Genomic DNA, 21227 nt, shown 5'->3' on the forward strand with positions numbered 1-21227 from the left:
CAAGTCTTCACTTACCCATAATTCACAGCAAATTAGTCATACTGTCAAAAACTTTGTGCAACGAATGAATTTAGACGTTTATCTGAAGTTTGTTGAAACCGTCCATTGTCCCACTATCGTTGTCCCTGGTGTTTATTACTCAGTGCACCAACCTTTAGTATTCAATGCCTGACATTAGAATGTATTGTAAGATAAGAACAAAGAACTAGAAAACTGAATCACATTATCAAATAATAGATCAATTATTTTCTGCATACTAGCTCAAGAGCCATTTATTTGCTACAGAGTTATCACATTATTGTTGTTTATGTTTTGCAGTCTTCTAATGAGGTCTTAATGAGGAAGTAATGTAAACATTCAATATAACGATTCTGTGTCAAATTTCTCCAGAAAAGACATTTGTACATTTTACTGTAAGTACAATGTGAAAAGTGTGCTGTGGAATTAGTTTAGATGTCTAATTTGAATTGAATCAGCGGTGACAATCTGGCAGTTTTAATTCATCATTTGTGTCTTTCACAGGATCACATTTTTCAGATGTGCCAGCTTTATTAGCACGTGATGTGTTTCATTATTATTTATCCCAGGCCATTGGAGGCTTCATTAGCTGGAGGCTGATGCAGCACACAGCCTCTAAATTTAGCAGCTTTTTATTTATTCAGAATAGCGAAGTGTTGGATGGTATGCCCAGTTGCCATGTTCTCTCACAGCAGCTTTGAGACATGTAGAGAAAAGAGAGGTGGGCTGGTCTGGGGAGAAATGGGCCTCATTCCACCTGTGTCACCCCCACCAGACGTCTGCCTCTCTTCAGCTCTTTGAAGCCTCTTTAATTCCAGCGTTCAGGATTAAGCCCATGAAAAAAGGATGAAAAGTGATAGAGCGACAGAAGGAGACATCCTAAGAGAGAACAGGCTCCTTTGAAATATGTTAAGAATTTCGTTTGCACTGACCCACAATACAGCATCTGAGGGAAACTTATTTTTTTCTGGTCGGGGGCTGGCCATAGGATTTGCATGAATAGTAAAAGGACTCTTTGAAGTCATGGATGTAAGTGGAACTGGAGTTTTTTGAAAACTAAATGAGCACCCCGAGACATTGTCCTTGCATTGTACATTACAAACTGAGAATGTTGCTTTGTCACAGCATGTTTGATTGGAAGGCAATGGAATCAAGTCATTTTCTGTTACAGAAGCCATCGACATAATCCACCTTTTGTGGAGTCTCTGTGTGTGGCCTGTATCATGGCCAAGTGAATTGATAGAAATATGGATATTACCGCTTTTAGTGGACAGTACATTCAGAGAGGCAATCATGCTTTACTGTCCATATTTACAGTCACACCCACTGTTTAGACAGTATGGTCTTCCTTGTTGTGTACAAAAACAGAAAAACACTCAGTAGTGTTAAAGCAAACAGCTGTTGTTTAATTTCAGGCATATTTTAGATGCACAGACCTACTGTAGGTTTAATTCGTTTGTACAGGACCTTCTGATGCAGTTATAAAACACTTAATTTTCCTGCCAGCTGTTTCCACAAACAGAAGAAAAATGCACATTAAAGGTCATGTGGCAAGTGAGACTGCCTGAACCTGTCTCGTCAAAACTGTTTAACCATCAACAGCCTGTCAAATAGAAGCTTATTGTGATAAAACACTATCCGGCTATTGGAGTATACTGAGGTCCAGAGACTTAGAAATGTAGGAGTAATGATAGCAGTAAATGTAGTAAGTAATGATAATACAGTTCTTAATATATGGTAGCACAAAAAATCAGTACTTAACAAAATTAGTGAAAATGAAAAAGGTGGACAATTTAAAAGAAGAGAATTGTGAAGTTCAAATTTACAATGCAAACTTTATTACACCTAACTCACAGAGGTGTTCATTTTATTCTGTGATCATTTTAAGGCAATTTGTCTGTCTCTCTCTGTGAACATGCACTCTGCCACCATTCTTTGTCCAGTTTTTGTTTATGTAGTCAACTTTTTGAGGCAGCTAGAACAATTTTCAATTCAAGCTGTTTTTGCTATGCTTCTTTGAAAACTCAAACATAAAAGTAAGTTTTTGTGGCACCTCTTAAAGCTGACACATGCTTGTAATTGTCATTCAGCTTTGCCTGTGGATCTTGTCTTTGGAATTGAAGATTTGTCACTTTAGAGGTGAAATTGTTGTTCATATGATGTTGTTTGTTACTTTTTTCCACCTCTTCATTTTTTGTCTACTCTTCTTAGTTAAATCTTGACAAAATGCTGACTACCCCTCTGTCTTAATTAAAGCTGTAAAATCTAATCGCACACATTACTGTCTTGAATAAGCACAGACAGAGATTTTATTGCACCATTTCAATTTTAATTGAAATATTTAAAGCTGTGAATTGAAAAGGGCACGATACACTTACACATTGCAATTGGTTTTGAGGGTGGGGTGGCCAGACTGAGGCAGTAAATGCGAAGAAAAATAAAGTCAAGTAGTGGGCACTTAAATGCAAATGGGAGTTGCCAGTGAAATTAACAGGTTCCCCCTGGGCAAATGTCTAATCAGTGGTCTCCCCACTTAGTCCAGTGAGGGAAGGCAAGTTAACATAATAAAACACCACTTCGGCAAGTGAATTCCTTGAAGTTTCATCAGGGGTTTTCATTTTGACAAATGTGCTTGTGGACTTGACAAAGAAGAATGAGAGGGAGTATACTATTGAGCAGTGTTGGGCAAGTTACTTCCAAAATGTAATACATTATAGATTATTAGTTACTGTCATTTGAAAGTAATCAGTTATATTACAATATTACTATCTCTGATTTGTAATGCTTTACACTACTTTTGCGTTACTTTTGAGTTACTTTAACTGCTATTTAATGGGTGCATTATTCTGATAGTAAGATGTGCCTGCACAGGTGGGTTCTAGTGATGTGGCTGGGTCTTTGTCATTAAAATTAACCTTCTGATTAATAGGAGGTGTGTATGTGGGGGGTGAAATTGAATGAATTGTCTCCCCATTAAGAAAGACGCTGTGCACATTTACGCATGAGGTACAGCAGCATTACGTCACTGATTATTTGAATTTCCTGACAATCCGACAGGATCGGTCAAGATGAACTGACAGCAGCCTCTCTGATCAGGAAAGTAAATCTTTAAAGCAGAAAATCATAACCTATAGAAATCTATTTACGCATGATCCATCAGGGGACCTACCATCTTGTTAAGAGGAGTCGAGCTCCCCCGTAGTTTGGACACTGCCTACAATCTCGACCATCGGATTCCCGCAACTGGAAATAATGGTACTCTTACTCATGGATTGTTTTTTCTGGTGCCGAAATGGTTTGCGGTGTTGGTGAATTATTAAATAAACAAAACACCAATTAATTTTGAGTTAAAATGCATTGTAACACGCGTTACTGAGATTGTAATGGGTAAAATATTACCAAATTTTATTTAGTAATGCGTTATATTACTGCGTTACAGCAAAAAGCTAAACATTACTGTAATTGCGTTACTTTTGTAACGCGTTACTCCCAACGCTGCTATTGAGAGTGTGGAGCTCGAAACCATATGCAAACATAAACGCACATTTGCTGTGTAGGCAATAACCGCTTCAAAGCCACCTGCAGTTCCATATTTACCACAGCCTGGCAAACAGGAGCGAGCAAGGACTCCACAGGCACCTGCTGTTAGCCGGTACATGATGCTGTCTGTATTTTACAGGGATATTGTGTGATCATGTTTCAAAACAGTGTACTTCCTGAGCACATTGTGCTTGGAGGTGAAAAAACAGAAAAGTGCAAATGAAGTTGGACAGGATCCAACTTTTTAAATAGGATTTCATTGTGTTATGGTTTGAGATCTAGCTCTCGGCCTTAATCTTTCTTTACCCCCACACAGAGCAGTTTTATTTTTTCACCAGCGATCATTTCTGATATTAAGTCAATTAAATCCAAAATAACACTCCCTTTATAGAACTGGGGAAAAAACATTTTCTCACTTACCCTTTTTGGTTTGTAGACACGTAGACAGTTTGGGTTTTATTTGGATTTAGATTATATATGTCTGCCTCTAAGGTTTTTGTGTCTTGTGGTGCTAAAATATAAAAAAATGACATTTAAAGAATTCAACAGCAGTGCAATCATAAACAATGCCAGTAACTCTAGGTAAGCCGCACACCAGTTTTTATAGGAATTACTTTTTACCAAAGAAATATCCCCATAGAAAACAGTTCACAGTGAGGTCTGTGGATTATTTCGAGTAATGGGGACAGTTTATTTGGAAAGAGATGTTGTTGTTACATTTCTAAATGTAATGGTTTCAATGCTTTTAACACTGCAAACAACATGTAATTCAGCTCAATTGGTTTGGGGTGGGTTTCAGAGACAGACATCTCAAATCCTGGCCAAATAAAGTCTAATTATCTGCATGGCTAGATATGATAAGCTTAAGGTAACTGAGAATACATGTTTTGTTGTAAATTCAGCACACCAACCCTTTTTTAAAAATAGTTCAACATTTTGGGAGATACACTTATTCACTTTCTTGCAAAGAGTTAGGTGATCAATACCAATCTCACATATCTGTACGGTAGGCTGCATCTAGGAGATCATTAGCTTAGCTTAGCAGAAAGACTGGAAACAGTGAGAAAGAGGAAATCTGCCTCTGTCCAAATGTAAAAGCATTTGCCTATAAATTTCTTTGATTAACATGTTATATCTTTGTTTAATCCATATAAAAACTGAAGTGAAAAGTTAAGTTAAGCTAACTGTCCCCTTACTCCGCATCAATAAGAATAGTATCGGTGTTCACATGTAACTCACTGCATGAATGCGATTTCATATTGTTGAACTATACAGTTAAATCTTCGTGGTTGATCCATCTGACTGCAGACTCTGTCCACATATCCATTGGATTGCATGTGTGAGTTTGTGTTTAGTGTGTATGTTAACCACCTACTCTACACAGCAGTCTTGTGTTGCTGATACATGTGAATTTAACTGCATTAATAATGAAACGCCCTCTCTCCCTTTCTGTTCTCTCAGAGATGGCGAGCTGGGTGTCCCTCCTCCTCTTTCTCTTCTGCAAGTCAATCTCACAAGCCCAGGAGGAGAGCAACAACATCCCCATTTTGGAGTTCACCTCCGAGACCTCCATCAACAATGTGGTCCAGGACCCCCAGACCGGTCGCATCTACCTGGGGGCCATCAATACCATCTTCCAGCTGGGGCCGTCACTCCACCTGCAGGCTCGCGCCGAGACGGGTCCCAAAGAGGACGCCCGAACCTGTACACCTCCTGCTTCTGCATGCCAGGACACGAAGCCCATGAACAACCACAACAAGCTTCTGCTGGTCCATCCGTCCAACGGTTCTCTCATAGTCTGCGGCAGCCGCTACAGGGGCATCTGCTCCCTCCTCAATCTGACCAATGTGGAACAGCAGCTGTATTACAGTGACAGTAAAGGAGAGAGGACTTACGTGGCTAGCATAGAGGATAACGTGAACGTGGTGGCCGTAATGTCCACCTACTCAAAAGATGGGCACACCTTCAGTGTGTTTGTTGTTGGGAAGGGCTATGGAAGCCTGGACAGTACAAAACTCATCAGCACACGAATCCTTCAGGACTTCCGTGACTGGGTTGTGTTTGAGAGCATCATTGAGGCATCAACGGTACAGACAACACCATTTGTTCCAAAGTACCTACATGACTTCCGCCTTGCCTTCAAAGAGGATGGTTTTGTTTATTTCCTCTTCTCGCGGACACTCGATGGTACAGATACTAAAAACCTGACCTTTGTGTCTCGTCTTTGTGAAGACGACTACCATTACTATTCCCACACGGAGCTCCAGTTAAACTGCGGCCCGAATAACCGATACAATAAGGTCCAAGCTGCATATGTGGCTTTTCCAGGAAAAGAGCTTGCACGGGTCATGACTGAATCAAGTGTGTATGACAAGGTCGACTCCTGGAGCAAAGTTCTGTTCATGGTGGCGAGTTCAGACAATGACGACAGCGACTCGGCTCTCTGCATGTACCCACTCAACTCCATTAATAAGCGGCTGGTGGAAATCATCAGTGCATGTTACAGTGACTCTGGGAAAATTTCCCGGATTCCTGCTGTGGACATCCCCTACTCTTCTAAAACCGATGAATTCTGTACATCGAAAATTGCAGTAAGTGCTTCTGATATATCAGCTGATAGAAGTTTTAAACAATCATTTGTGTGTGGCATATGTATTGAAGAATTCCCCTTTCAAGTAATCAATAATGCATAGATGCGTCACGGTTTACTTTAATGTCTTAGTGTTTATTTTGTTCTGCCTTATCCTTTTATAGTCTTCTGTCTAAAACTCTCCTTCTGTCTCATTTTCCCCCTTTCCATTTCTCTTTTTCCCAATTCCCTCAACTCATACAGATTAATAACATATAGCACTGATAGGCAAAAAAAGCAGCTCAGGGCCCAAAACAGGCCCTCCAACAAAAAACCCCCCAAAGAAAACAACAATGTAAATGCAAAGCTCATGTAAATTCCAGTATGACTTCGTAACATCCACTGGTCCCACATTAAGAAAGATATGCTAGTCTTCCAGGCTGTTTGAACAGTGCATGGTGCAGAAATAAATGTACTCACCAGACGAATAACACTAATAATCGTAATTTAACATGTGCCATTTAAATAAAGCAAGTAGCCCTTGAATTCAAACACAGTTTTAATTTCATGGCTTTAGCCTATTTGAACAGAACAGATTCTTGTAAACACAAATAGGTGTCACTCTTACAGAAATGGCTACAATATCAACAGTACATTTATTCAACTGAAGCAGGCCATTGTTCATCATGTGTGGATATATGTCTGTCATACTGTAACACAAAATTGCTAAATTATTAACATACGCTGCTGTATCTCTGTTATCCCAAACTTGCAAATGAAAGATATTACCGTTTTAATAAATACATTTTATTGTATATAATGTAAAAGAAATTACCAAAACAAAACATATTGAATGTTTAGACCTGTGTTTTCACTACACATGTAAAATGCTGGCCCACAAAGAACAATGGTGAAAAAATTTACCCAAAGTTAAACCTAATTGCTTACTCTTGCCATTTAGAGGACATACAACACTGCTAAGAAGTTTGATTCTCAAATATTCCGTCTCATATCCTTTGGATTAAAGGGAGCACAGAATGTGTCATCATCGTTTTGTTCTTCCTTTTCTTTTACAGAAGGATACTTTGGCAAACTTCAAATGTGGTGCAGACTTTCTGCCTTCCCCTCTGGCCAGCAAGCCGAAATTTGCCTTAAAGGCAGATGCAGTGTACACCACCTCTGGCCTTCTGACTGCTGTGGCTGTTGCTGTGGAGAATGATCACACCATCGCTTTCTTGGGGAACAGCAAGGGGGAAGTTTTCAAGGTGGAGTTGTCTTTTGATCTGTTGGATTTCTCTCCTTGACTGTGTTTTTTTTCCCTTTCAGCTTTTAGTCTTACCTGAGGGGAAGCAGGAAGCAGGGGGAATTTAAGACCTCTTGTCTGAAAGTGTTACTTTTGTTTTCTGTCCAGGTGCACCTGAGCGCAGATGTATATATGTACAACAGAATTTCTGGCGACACCATAGGAGAAAAGGTCAACAAGAACCTTTTCTTTGACCTCAGTCAGAGCCACCTCTACATTACCACTGAAAAAAAGGTGTGTATGTCAGGGGCCCTTTTGTAATATAATGCATTACACACTGTAGTCACAATCCAGCACACTGCCTGTGTGGACAGCTGTCTAAAATTGAATTTGAAGCATGTGTGTTCCGTCAGATTTCCGTGAGTAGACGTCTCATGTGTAGACATAGTATTGCAGTTGCTTCTTCACTAGCTTCTTTCTGTTATTGAGAATTTAATCACAGGAAGAGAGTATCAGTCACATACTATCTGACTATTTTTATCAGAATTCAATTCATAATGTGACAAATATATTGTGGACCTTAAATCTGCTATGTATGGTACAGGGTATAATCACTAGAGGAAGAAATACTCAGATATTTTACTTTCAGTAAAAGTAGAAATACCAAAATGTAGAAGTATACATAAGTATGTATAGTTTGACTTAAAAGTACACAAGTATTATTAGCAAATGTATCAAAAGTAAATGTACTTAGACAGAAATATCCCTTTCTAAATGTTTAATAATATATTTTACATTATTGGACCATTAATGCAGATACAATGTTGTAGGTGCTTGACGTGGTTGAAGTTCATTTTATAAGATGATTGTACCATATGTACTCTGATGATAAGCAGGGCAACACACCTGCAACAAACCAAGGAGCATTTTCTAGCCGTACTTTAAATGCTTCATATTTTGTGCAGTCTCCCCTAAGGTGCACCGTTTGATCATATTTTATGTTGTAATGCTCCAGATCACCAAGGTGCCAGTGCAGACGTGCCTCCAAAAGAAAGACTGCCAATCGTGTGTGGATTTGAAGGACCCTTACTGTGGTTGGTGTGTCCTGGAGGGCAGGTAAGGATCACACACACACACACATACATACATACATACATACACTCTTGCATACACTTGTATGTACACTTGCATGTATCTAGCGACAGACTAACGCAAACACCCACACATGCAATTCCATCTGTAAAACACAGCAGGTTATTTGTTCAGTGTTTTATTGCAGACACTTTTAGTACCCCTCAGTGTTTATATTCCATCTCCTGTTGTCCTTGCAGCCGTAAGGAATTAAAGCTGTTTGTCAGCCTCATGCAGCGAAGGCAGTCTGTGCAATTTACTCTCATCAGCTTATATTTATCAGGGTCTGGAGGGTAGAAGGGGCGGTATGTATCATGTATTTTACAGGGATGTGATCGGGAACAAGAAAAAAGGAGAAAAACAGCTGTGTCCCTCTGGAAGTCGTTGATACTCTTATTCAGAAACACTGCACGCACTTTAGAGCTGCAATGATTAGTCGATTGACAGGAAATTAATCAGCAACTATTTTGATGGTAGATTAATCTTTGCTTCTTTTTTCAAGAAGAACATTTATAGCTCCAGCTTCTCGAATCATTCGATATTTCTGTTGTTCTTTTTTGTCTTATTTTGCTGAAAATATTTGGGTTTTGTTAGTAGGATAAAACTACTAGACATTTGATGACAACACCTCAAGCTCCTGGACACAAATGGACAGTTTTCTTTGTTTTATGATATTTAAATGACAAGATCATTAATTAATGAATCGAGAAAATAATTGTCAGATTAATAGATAATACTTATTTTCCACTGAAATCTAATGCTATATTATATTCTCTGCTTCTGTTTGTTTGCACAAACACGTCCATATTACATTGCATTCCCTTTCTTGTAGGGATTTAATTTTGAATTCTGTTTTACCCAATTGATGATGAAAAAAGCACTGAATTTGTGATGCGTAAGAAGCAGCAAAAATGTGTAATTTTTGCATTAAATATGCCTGAAACGATTAATCAATTATCAAAATAGTTGTCCATTCATTTTCTTTTAATCAACTAATCATTGCAGCTTTAATCAATTTATCATTTAATCTATGAAATGTCAGAAACTAGTGAAAAATCCCTTTCACAGTTTCCTAAGGCCAACAGTGGCATTTTTAAATTGCTTGTTTTCCCTGACCAACAGTCCACTACTACATATGACAAAGTAAAGAGGCCAAATACTTGCAGTTGAGATGTTGGAAGGAAATATTCATCATTTTTTACATGCTAAGATTACTTAAACAATTAGTCAGTAATAAATAGATTATCTTTCAGGTCTAAACTGTTGCTGCTTTTTCGTTACAAAACCATTTACCAATGAGGGCATTTAATGCTTTTTATATCTATATAAAACTTAATCTTGAAAATCTGCACAGACCCTGCTTGACGTCACTTGGGCATGCGATTGTTATTTACGAAAGCACATTGAAAATCTGTCAGAGTCCATAGCCTGTTTTTTTGAGGTCTTGTGAAAGCATTTAGGGGTGTAGAGCAGAGGCTTATGGGAGTTGTTCATACTTCTTCTGAAGGTGTACCAGGAGGTCTGAGTGCCGACGGGCAGAGGAGAAGAATGGCTGGCTTTGGAGCCCCCAGCAGCAGTGTGTCAAGATCATCTCCTTCTATCCCCCGAACCTTTCCTGTAAAAAGACTCAAAAGGTAGAGCGCTGCTTCTCTTCTCTCTCATTCTTACTCACTCTCTCCCTTTGTTCTCTGTTCCTCTTTCTTTCTGTCTCTCTCGCTCTGCAGAACACAACCCCACTTACGTGAAAGTCACACAAACATGCACAGCCTGGGTTATAAACAGTTGTTGTGAATCAGAGACCACTGGTTCTAGGTTGTAGTGCTCTGTATCGATCCATCCAGAAAACTTTCAACTAGCTTATTATAACCGACCTGGTTGATTGTGCTCACAGCCTGAAGATGGAGAGCCTCTCTAGTGCGCTTTCTAACTCAAGATTTTGTTTTTTTCCCATTTCTCCGCTACCTGACTACTTTGCCGTCCCTCCCTTTCTGACTCACTCTTGTATTTCTATCAACAGCCACTCCTCAATCAATCTCTAGCCTTAAAAAAGGAAACTGTTTCTGTATTGTAACTTCACAACACATAGATTTAGGTGTTTGAATTATACACAGAGCAGAGTTGAAAACAGACACCCTTTTCCAGGAAAAACGCCTTAAATAACAAACCCAAAATGAATCAGGAATAACTCCTCAACCATTTGGCCTAGATGCATAATTCTGGTCTCCTTTGAAAGGTCAGAAGCTAACGAATATAAATCCATTGTACATTAACATATTTATTTTACCATTACAGGCTACATAGAGATGCAATACAGGAAAAAAGTAAAAAAAGCTATATTTTAATGCAATAAACCATCAAAACCATCATAAGGACAACTGAATATCATTTAATTCACCTAGAATGCAATTCTAACTGTAAATTTCATGAAAATAAACTAAAATACAACAGTTATCATACAATATTTTCAAAATATACCAGGCAAATGTCCATATTTTGGCAATATTTACTGTTTAAATGTTGACTTTTATTGGGAGATATCTTTAAAACCCCATTTCTGTCCATACAACCAAGTTCCAAATAACATAACATTGAAATATTGATAAAAACAGTGAGTATTCATCAACATTCCTGTCACCAAAAGCACACCCATGCTTTACAGGCCTGTAGATTGAGAACGGAACATCCCACAGTGATGTGGGGGCATCAATTGAGCCGTCTTGAGCAGACCTTTCATGTCTATGTATCTCCAACGGGTCGGCCAGAAAATGGACAAAAAGACCGTGTGTATTAAAGCGCCACTTCTCATGCTCTGCAGAAAAAGTAGGGAGACGGCAGACAGCTCACGTGTATTGAGCAATAATCAAGATGGCGCCCGCTGGAACTCGGAGCGACAAAATAGGCGGATTTTTGTACTTAAACGACGAAAATTAAAAAATTAAATCAGAGGTTGCTCCCTGAGCCCCGTTGGGGCATCTGTTTTCAACAGTTAATTTAACTGATATTTTTCAGCCAAACATACATACAAATAGGCAGTAACCCTTTCTGTGAAAAACTCAGTTTCAGCCACTTCCAAATCTATGTGTTTTTTTTCTGTTCAGGTGAAGATCAACATCCAGTATCTTCCTACAGTGGGGCTTTCTGACCGTCTGCACTGCACCATCAATTCGTTCCAGAGTAAGGGCAGGTCTGACAATGGTCACGTTTCCTGCGATCTGCCCAATCCTACGCTTATACCACAAACATCTGGGGACCAAGGTATGGCTTTTTAAAATTAACCTCTTTTGTCTGGTGTCTCCATCATAACCAACGTTGTGTCACAAATGGGCAAAGTGGGCCCCAGACGCCAAGGGTTCACTGTAGTCTCAGTAGGTTTCCATTAAAGATCCAGTGTGTAATATTTGAGGATCTATTGACAGAATCTCAATATAATATCCATAACTATTTCCGTGGTGTAAAAAGACCTTACATAATAAACCATTATGTTTTTATTTCCTTAGAATGAGTCATTTCTGTCTACATAACTGCGGGTCCCCTTTCATGGAGGTCGCAATGTTACGTCGTCATGTTTCTACAGTAGCTGAAAATGGACAAACATAATGGACAAACAAATACGTACGTACACATAAGAAGAAGAAGTAGAAGTAATAATATACAGCAGAGGTCAGCAAATAAGTTTTCCATTAGATCAGTTTTTTCAGCCTTTAGATGGTGGTTGAGAATATAAGAATAGAGAATATCAGTTGGTAAAGCGCAGGACTGGCAGCTCAAAGGTTGTGTGTTTAGTCCCACTCTGGGACAATTGTTTTTTTTCTCTCTTCAACAAATGGATTCTGCAGCAATTATTTTTCAGGCTCACATTACAGCATGTGCTGCAGTGTTTGTGATTGGGTGTTTGATCCACATCCATCAACTTACGGACGCCTTTTCATTTCCCCAGTATCTCCAGGCAGAGGACATTTAGGGGAATCACGTTTTCTGACGGCTCTTTCAGAGGTCTGTCAAGCAGGCTACAGACTCTTTTAATGTCTTCTAATGTCGTTAAAAGCTCAGTTCAACTCCAAATACAGCATTACAATAAACAAGCGTCCTGCGCTTTTATTTTGCAGAAAAAAACACTAAAGAGGAAGTGATTATGTGATTAACTGTTGCTGTCATGACTGAGATCTATTTCAGCACCACTATATATATTTATTTATATTTTTTGCCGCTATCAAAGCCATAATACAGGCAAGATATTATTGCTGGCGGGCAATTATTGCTAAACTTTATCTATTATGTGGTTTATAATGGACTGTGGTGCAGAAACAGTGACAGTGTTTCACACTCTTGGCTTACATTTTCAGTGTTATCTGTCAGTGGCCAAGTCGCAATAACATATGGTTTTACTGAATAATTAAGTAAAGACAATTTCTTAATATATCTACATAAAGAAACCTCATTTCTTGACTGGCAACTCTCTGCTGTCTCAGAATGGTGGTAGACTGGACAGTTGGTTGCAATTCGCAACCTCACCGCTAGATGCCACAAAATCTTACACACTGAACCTTTAATTGATTAATTTCCCAATTTATGAGGGAATTTGACACAAGTACAATATCAGTTCACTTGGGGCTGTCATAATTAGCAAATTTTGTCCTTACATCGTAAAAATATAGACAAACATGGAGCTTTAGTTAAAGACAGCAGACATGCTATTTCACACAGTAAATGTTTATATATTTTATAAATATTTAATTAGCTAGGATGGTTGTTTAGGCAGTCAAATTATAACTAAATTGACCACAAGAGGAGATTCCTTGGGGAAACCCTTGTCTTAATGGGAACGTTGAGCCTACAGAGTACACACATTGTACATTTCACAGAGGGCAGTAGGGGCCAAACAGCAGATGTTTGACCCTGGACCCCCATCAGGTTAATCTAGCAATGATTATAACTTTTTGTCTGGCTTACTAGTGGCTGATGAATGAAATGTTTCCTTTAGCAACACCATAAGGTTGACATTTGTGATTTTGAATATAATGCTTTGACAACAATTGGAATGGATAACCATGAAATTTAGTACACACGTTCATGTCACTCTTAGCATGAATTATAATAACTTTGGGGATCCCCTGATTTTCCATCTAGCATGGCTGTAGACTCCAAGTCTTATTAAATTAATACATTGATTCAAAATGAGTATAAATATATTTGTGGTCAAGCTCTGTCACACATGATTTCAAGGTCATGTCTTGCGTGTCAGAATGTATCGCCTTGTGTTGTTTTGTCTTCTTCACACACAAACACTGTGGATGTCTTGAAATGTAAGAATAATTTCCAAAGACCCTAACCCCATTCATAAATGTGTAAAACCCGTATCCCCTCAACAGCTAGTGGAGGACATTTTAACCCTCCCTTTGCTGTGTCCTCAGACTTTGTGGCCGTGCCAGTCAGGATTTTTGTCAACGAGACTGTGGAGCTGGCCACGGGGGACTTCAAGTTCTACAACTGTGCTGCTACAGTGAGGAAATCTGAAAACACACCGTGAGTCAGACTATTAATCTATCAGTTCTGCTTTGTCATGCACTGAAAATACACAGTGACACTGAACACAGAATCAACTGACAGGCTTGATGTAAATGTATCACCGTGCATGAACAGATGAGAGATCAAGGCTCTGTTTGTAAATTGTGATGCATGGTAGTTTTGAATGCACCTCTTGCATTTTCTCTCCTCCGTTTATTACCAAGCTGAGGAAATTGCCTCAGTTTCCTTTTCATTAATCAAAAAATGAAAGTCAATCTCGCCATTTTTTCTCCCCTCCTTATTTTTTTCCTCATTTCTTTCATGCCGAGGAATGTGTGATGAACGAGTTTTGCTTATGGGAAGTTGCAAAGATCCATTTCGTTGTCAGCAACATGGATTTTTGTGCCGGACGCTCTTTGATGAGTTTGCATGTTTTAGATTTTGTTTGTGTGTGCTTTTATGCGTGTGTGCTCCAGCCTAATTATGCGTGTGAAAGCATTTTCTTATGTTTGGTGTTTATGTGTCTTTTTTCTTTCTGTGTGTGTTTTCAGGTGCATGTCATGTGTGGCCAGTTCGTGGGGCTGCCAGTGGAATACACATGACCACACCTGCAGCGACATGGACGACGTGGTGGATACTAACATCATCAAGCAGCGTCAGGTTAGATTTCTCAAGGGTTAACACATCAGTGGCACGTCAAGGAGTTTTACCTCCGAAAAAAGTGTAGCAGAAGTTTCAAAAGACACATCTAATCACCACACGTTATGCAGCGCCTGAGCGATCCAAATTGATCCTGAAAATGAATAAAAAAACTCAAATCCCAGTATCAGCTGGCACCATCTTGTGTGACAAATGTCAAGAATATCAATTTACAAGTCAGCAGATGTTTTAGCGATACACTTATCTGTCGCCGCAGATGAGGGTGTCCGTTAAGTAGCTTGCATATTTAAAATGTAAATGATTGAAAGAGGGAGTATCTGATTTGTTTTGTTTTGATGCCTTCTCAGGGAGCGAAGTGTCCTCAGTTTGAGAATCCAGATCCAGTGCTGATCCCCGTGGGCTACAAGACTCATATCAGCTTTGAGGGTATCAATTTGGACCTCTACCAGGTAAAGTGGCACAAAAACAATCAATTTATTACAAAATGTGTGAACATTTCAGTCACAGGACAGTCATCATATATATATAATAATATATATATATATATAAACAACAATAAAAGCAACAATAGAAAGGGTTCCATTCCATTTGATAACAAAAAACAAGTTAAACACAGCCTCTCAATAAGACTTTATGGATGTGGTGTTCTCATATAGAAAATCAATTTACATTCTGATTTAAGATTTTCATCAGTCACCGCAACTGCATGCTTTTGTAATCCATTAAATTTTACAGAATGAAAGTGTTGACACGTCTCTCTATAGATTACCATATACAATTTCTGTGTCCTGCACTTTTGTGTTGTAAAACACGTGTCCTTACAGGTCTGCTTGTTTTACCCATGTATTGAAGCCCTTATGGACATGAGAGAAGGTAAATTGTGCCAACAGATGTGCAGCTAAGGAACTGCCTGATGTTGTACATTTTGCCTGTAGTATGACTTGTGAATGTACTTGTTCTCTCACATGCCATACTGTTGCAAGAACAAGAATAGAATCCACGCATCCCATCCAAACTTCGCTGGGTGAGAACAGAGGGGCTGCAAGAGTCGGCAGTCAAAAGATAGTGTTTATTTCTTGCTATGTAGTAAGGGGGGGGGGGTCATAGAACAGTATTTTTCAAATAGGATCTACATAAATTAACACACCATGTTTCTTGTTTTTATTTGATCCTCTAGGGCCGTGCTTTCACCATCGGCACTGAGCTGATGAGAAATGTAGAGGAAGAGGTCCATTTTGAGAGTGGGCCGTTCTACACCTTCAGCGGCTTCAGTGTGAGTACATCTGTTTTGTAGTTGCTTGACACTCATCTTGACACGTGATCCTTGACTGCTGATTTTGTTCCTTTACTTAGCTTGTTCAGATAGGACAATTTTCCCTCCATTCAACACAGGTCCTTCAACTATGGCCGATTTGGCATTATCAAAGTGCAATACAGAACAACCTTGAAACTGTATTGTTGGATACCACTTGATTTAAACTTTTTAGTACTTAAAATGCTTAAATTCAAACTTTATATCTATGTACAGCTGACTTTATGTTCCAGGCTTATGAATTAAATCACCCTTTAGCTGGTGTTCACAGTTGCTTTGATATTCTCTAGCTCCCTCTAATGGACAGACTCCCTTTATTGGAGTTATTTTAGTTCCATCTCCACATTGTGAATTCTGTGATTGGGAAGCTCAAGCAGTGCCTAGCCCCCAGCTATGTTCTTTTCCAGCATTGATTTCTTTAGCTGAAAATCTGCCAGCCTGGGTAAAAAAAATGTTTCATCCTTTTTTTTCTCTCTTGGCACGGGGGAGCGGCAGCCCACACTGTTTGCCGAGAAGAGCTTAAGTGCCATTAATCACTGGATTCTGAATTAATAATTCATTTTCTTCCAATTCCTTAGTTTTCTTACAACAAGTCACCAGAGACCAATGTTCTCTTCTACGTGAAGGACAAGGAGTCGGGCAAAAAGATGGACAGCACGCTGAACGGTACGCGCTCTCACATTTTAATGTGGAGATCTTATTTATAATGCCATGTGTGTACACCTCCAGTCCCAGCTTGTAGCCTTCATTAGATCTGAGGAAGTTCCCTTTAATCTTAAATTGAAATTTAATCAGAAAATTAATTGGTAATGACTGTATCATCGCACACGTTTTGACAGAATATGAAGGATTCAGGGACATTCATAACAAGCAATTGTGAGGGCTGTTTTTACTTGTGCAAATTATAACAAGTTATCATACGTGAACATAAAAATCAGTCATGCCATTCATAATAATGGTATTATAAAAAACATACAAATGCTATGCAAACCTCTGTAACCATAGTTAAAATCATGCTTAGTCGTTGATAGAGACCTGATACTTTACGATAGATAATGTTATGTTGACATCTACTGCAAAGAGCATTGTGCGTCACTGCCTCATCTGTTATTGATTCTATTGTCTTTTTAGAAAAGTATTCACTGTAAATAAAAACAGACCACAGATTAATTCATTACACAAGAGAAAGTGAAGGTACTTTTTGTGCTTTGAATAATGTCTGCTGTATTGCTCACTACCTCCACCGATAAGGCAAGACTGTATGTAGCCTGTGAGGCCAACCCAGGGCAAAGTAGTCCACAAAGCACTTGCTGTTGCCCATTAAAAGATACTTCCACCAATTTAGAATTGCGCTTGTTAAAAAGGGTTGGATATCAATGCAGCAGAACCAGAGATAGCATTTTATTCCATGCATTCACCTTACTTGTCAAAAGCTGGCTCCTACATTACCCACAATGCAACTCAACCACTAAGAGTTGGGTGAGGCATTTGGCTGTGTTAAGCTAGTAGCAGCTAATGTAGCCTCGAGCTAATGGCTTAAAGCAGAGATGAGGAACTACAGAGGTCTGGAAATGTTCTTTGTCCCCAGATTTGTTTTCATTTTCAAACCAGAGTGACTCAGGTAACATCACTAGAGGTAATTTATCAGACTTTGTGGAGCTTTTTTCAAGTTTTATCCCTAAGACCTGTAAACAAATTATAAAAAAACAGAGTTCCCCTTTGAGGTTATGGCTCTGATGGCACATGGTAAAAAAAAAATAAAAATATTGAGGATGAATCAGATGAGCAAATCAACAATGTTCAGAAATATTTTAGCAAGGACACTGAACTGAAACTATAAAAACAAGACCTTTTTTAAGGAATATTAATATAATGCAACATGAGATATTTGTTTTTTCCCCCTTCACTACTTCTCCTACAGTCACCCTGTACAACTGCTCCGTGGGGAGAGAGGACTGTAGCCTCTGTAAGAACGCTGACCTAAAGTACAGGTGTGTGTGGTGCGCAAGGCAGAAGGCATGTGTGTACGAGAAGTTGTGCAATCCTGACCAGCAAGGGTCTGGAGATCCTTACAACACTGAGTGTCCTGACCCCCAGATCACTGATGTGAGTAGTTACAGTGTTGTCATATCTTTATGTTGACCTTTGAACTGGAAATGTGAAATAAAGGCTTGTGACTAGCAGGGAAAAGGCATCGACTTTGGTGACTGGATTATTGATTGGAGTATTTTATTGGCTGTGTTTTTTTTGCCTCCTCTTTATGTCAACTGAGGAGTTCAAAGTCTGCTTCTCCTTGATGGTATCAAGATCAGATCAATTCTTTCTTTGCTTGCTTAATTGTCAGTGTGTCATTGTCATTGACAAAAATCCATCAGTAATTGTGTCGATGTCCGTGTGATGGAGGATATGAAAATACATACTACAACCTGACCAATACATAATTCGATAAAGACATTACATATAAATTGCCTTTTTCGTGTCTTGGCAAGATGTTTTTTGGCTGTATTTTAATGTATATTATCTGTTCCATCGGTCGGTCCACCGCTTTGATCCAGCCTAGTAATATCTCAACAACTATCCATTGGATTCCTTTGAAATTTTGTACAGACACTCATGGTCCCCAGAGGATGTATCCTACCTACTTTAGTGATCTCCTGACTTTTCCTCTAGCACTACCACAAGGTTGACATTATTGGTTCTTAGTGACAACTACTAAATGGTTTGGTACAATAATTTTAATATGTCCAAGACTTTGGTTTATGGTCAAACACCTGCAAAACTAATGCTGTTCCCTTTGGCCTAAGCTGCACTTTGTGTTTAATACTAAATAGCATATTTGCTTGTTAACACACTAAGTTATGATTGTGAACTTGGTATACATTATACCTGTTAAACACCAGCATGTTAGTATGCTGGTGTTATCATTTAATTCAAAGCACCACTATGTACTGCTAACATGGCTGTAGGGTTGACTGTCTTGTTTGGAAGACTAACATGCTACACTAATATTAGATGGAGCTAATATATGATAAACATTATGCTAACGTTAGCATTTGGCTTAAAGCAGCACTCATAGAGCTGCTAGCAAGGCTGTAGACTCTTAGTCGTGTTTTAGATTTATTGTGTATTTGATTTTAACTTCAAGTTTGTTTTCTTTCCTTCCATTTAAAATTATTTAAATTTCGATTACGTTTACTGTTCCAAATGTACTCTTTTCTTATATTTTCTCTTTCTGTCATTTATGACCTATATAATAGTTATTATTCAACTGTAAAATACCTTTATCCAAACATATCTTTATCGCTCAAATATTTGTTCATGTTATACTTTTACATAGAAGATTAGCTCATTAATAGATTTGTTTATTATGCTCAAGTATCTATTGTAAACCATCAAATGTCCAGCATCAGTGGAGTCTATAACATACATGCAAATATGAGTAATACAGTATGGATGTAATTCTCTAACTATGGCCTTGAATGTTAAACACTTTAACTACAACTATTCCATGGCCTTAAACAGACTGTGTGTAAATCTCTTGTACGTTCTTATTACGCAACTAATCTGTTAAAATCCATTTCAAATCCCTTCTTCCTATAAACCCCCACCCCCACCACTGTATACCCCCCATCCAGATCATCCCCCGTTTTGGTCCCCTGCAGGGAGGAATCTCCATCACCATCCGGGGCTCAAACCTCGGCATCCACAAGGAAGACATTAAAAGCATCACCGTGGTTGGGGAGCCCTGTATCCATCAGGAGGAGAAGTACTCTGTCTCCACTAGGTAATACTTACATACCTTGATGTGTGTATGCAAATATATGAGCAGCACCACACACTGTCTTTCTGTTGTTTGCGAAACAAAAAGGTAGTTTTTGGTAAACTTTTGGGTACCTTATCAGCTAAGGAGAACTTTGCCTTTCCTTGAGGTGACCTGGGTTCATATTTTAATTAGCTAATTATGCTGCTATATTGATCAGAAAGTCTCCAGACATAAGTTGATTTAGAAACAGGATCACTATTTTAAAAGGTGAATGTATTCTAATCCTTTTTTTTGTAAAAGTCCAATACAACAATGTGAAAATACTCCACTGCAAGGAGAAGTCCTTCATTTAAACTACAAGTACATTATTATGAGAAAGATGTACTCCACATATCAAAAGTGACCACTGGTTTAATCTTTAACAGTGTGTAGTATTTTATAAGCTTATTATATGTGTTTTTAATATAAAATCTTAATCTGAAAGGAACTACAGCTATTAGATAAATGTAGTGTAGTGAAAGTATCAAGTATCAGAAAAACTAAATACTCCTAGTAAAAATACTGTATTCATTCTCCACTGCGGAAGGCTGCTGAATGTCAGTCTTTAAATACTGTCTGTGGCCACAAATGACCAGAGATATGAAGTCACCAAATCACTGGGAATATGCCACACTGATTTGATAGCATCACACATTTACCACATATTTTTGGTGGTCTAGTCATGTTGCAGATATTCTGTTCCCCCTCATCCCAAAGCTGCTGTTATGGGCTGAGCATCACAAAAAATAAAATTCCTACTGGAATAAACTTAAGTATTGCAAATGCTCTACAGTCACAGCTGTGTTTTAAAAAGTGTTCACTCCATACATCTTTAACAGAGAAAGCATCGATGTTGTTGCCACACAGCCACTAACTAGAACTGTTGACACCTGGCAGGATGGATTCACGTTTATGACAAATTCTTGCCCCGCCATCTGCATGATGAGGCATAAAATGGGATTTATGAGAGCAGCTGGAATGTTTTTCACCCTTAAATCATCCACTTTTGGTGCTAACGGGCCTGCTGTGATCTTCATCGTATTGTTGGTTGTTCTGCATGGTCTACTGCATGCTGTAGCTCACTTGCTTTAAGCTTTGACAGGTTTTCCATTGTGATATTTCATTCCTTCACATCACTGATGTAGCTGTTAATTGTGGCACACCTGTTAGCCTGAATGAGGCTTGCCATTTTATGCTGACCTCTTACATCAGCAACACATGTTCCCCCGAGGACTGGCGCAGACTTGGGCGTGTTTGGTTTATGACGTGATTCCAAGTAAACTCCAGACACTGCAATGTGGGAAAATTCCCAGAGGGTTCAATTTCTAAGATGCATGAAGCAGCCAATCTGGCATTAAAATCATTCTACATTCATAGCTGCTTGGTCAGCAACATTACTTAAACATCTGATGAACCTGTTTAGCATGTGTGCCCTCTTCAAAATGTG

The 21227-nt window shown here is 38.8% G+C and overlaps 1 protein-coding gene across 2 annotated transcripts in view; it reads left to right on the forward strand.

The window, feature by feature from the left end:
• Positions 1-21227, forward strand: part of plxnb2b (plexin b2b) — a 123260-nt gene that overhangs the window by 72829 nt on the left and 29204 nt on the right. For both annotated transcript variants that reach the window (XM_046037141.1, XM_046037142.1), the window contains 13 exons: positions 5020-6149; positions 7204-7392; positions 7539-7664; positions 8386-8486; positions 10009-10135; positions 11600-11756; positions 13913-14024; positions 14558-14666; positions 15014-15115; positions 15844-15939; positions 16557-16644; positions 17900-18084; positions 19614-19762. In XM_046037141.1, coding sequence (XP_045893097.1) covers positions 5022-6149; positions 7204-7392; positions 7539-7664; positions 8386-8486; positions 10009-10135; positions 11600-11756; positions 13913-14024; positions 14558-14666; positions 15014-15115; positions 15844-15939; positions 16557-16644; positions 17900-18084; positions 19614-19762 — 2669 coding nt within the window. In that variant the 5' untranslated portion in view covers positions 5020-5021. The remainder of the gene's footprint in view (positions 1-5019; positions 6150-7203; positions 7393-7538; positions 7665-8385; positions 8487-10008; positions 10136-11599; positions 11757-13912; positions 14025-14557; positions 14667-15013; positions 15116-15843; positions 15940-16556; positions 16645-17899; positions 18085-19613; positions 19763-21227) is intronic.

This window comes from Micropterus dolomieu, linkage group LG22 (assembly GCF_021292245.1).
Source record: "Micropterus dolomieu isolate WLL.071019.BEF.003 ecotype Adirondacks linkage group LG22, ASM2129224v1, whole genome shotgun sequence".
Taxonomy (NCBI): domain Eukaryota; kingdom Metazoa; phylum Chordata; class Actinopteri; order Centrarchiformes; family Centrarchidae; genus Micropterus; species Micropterus dolomieu.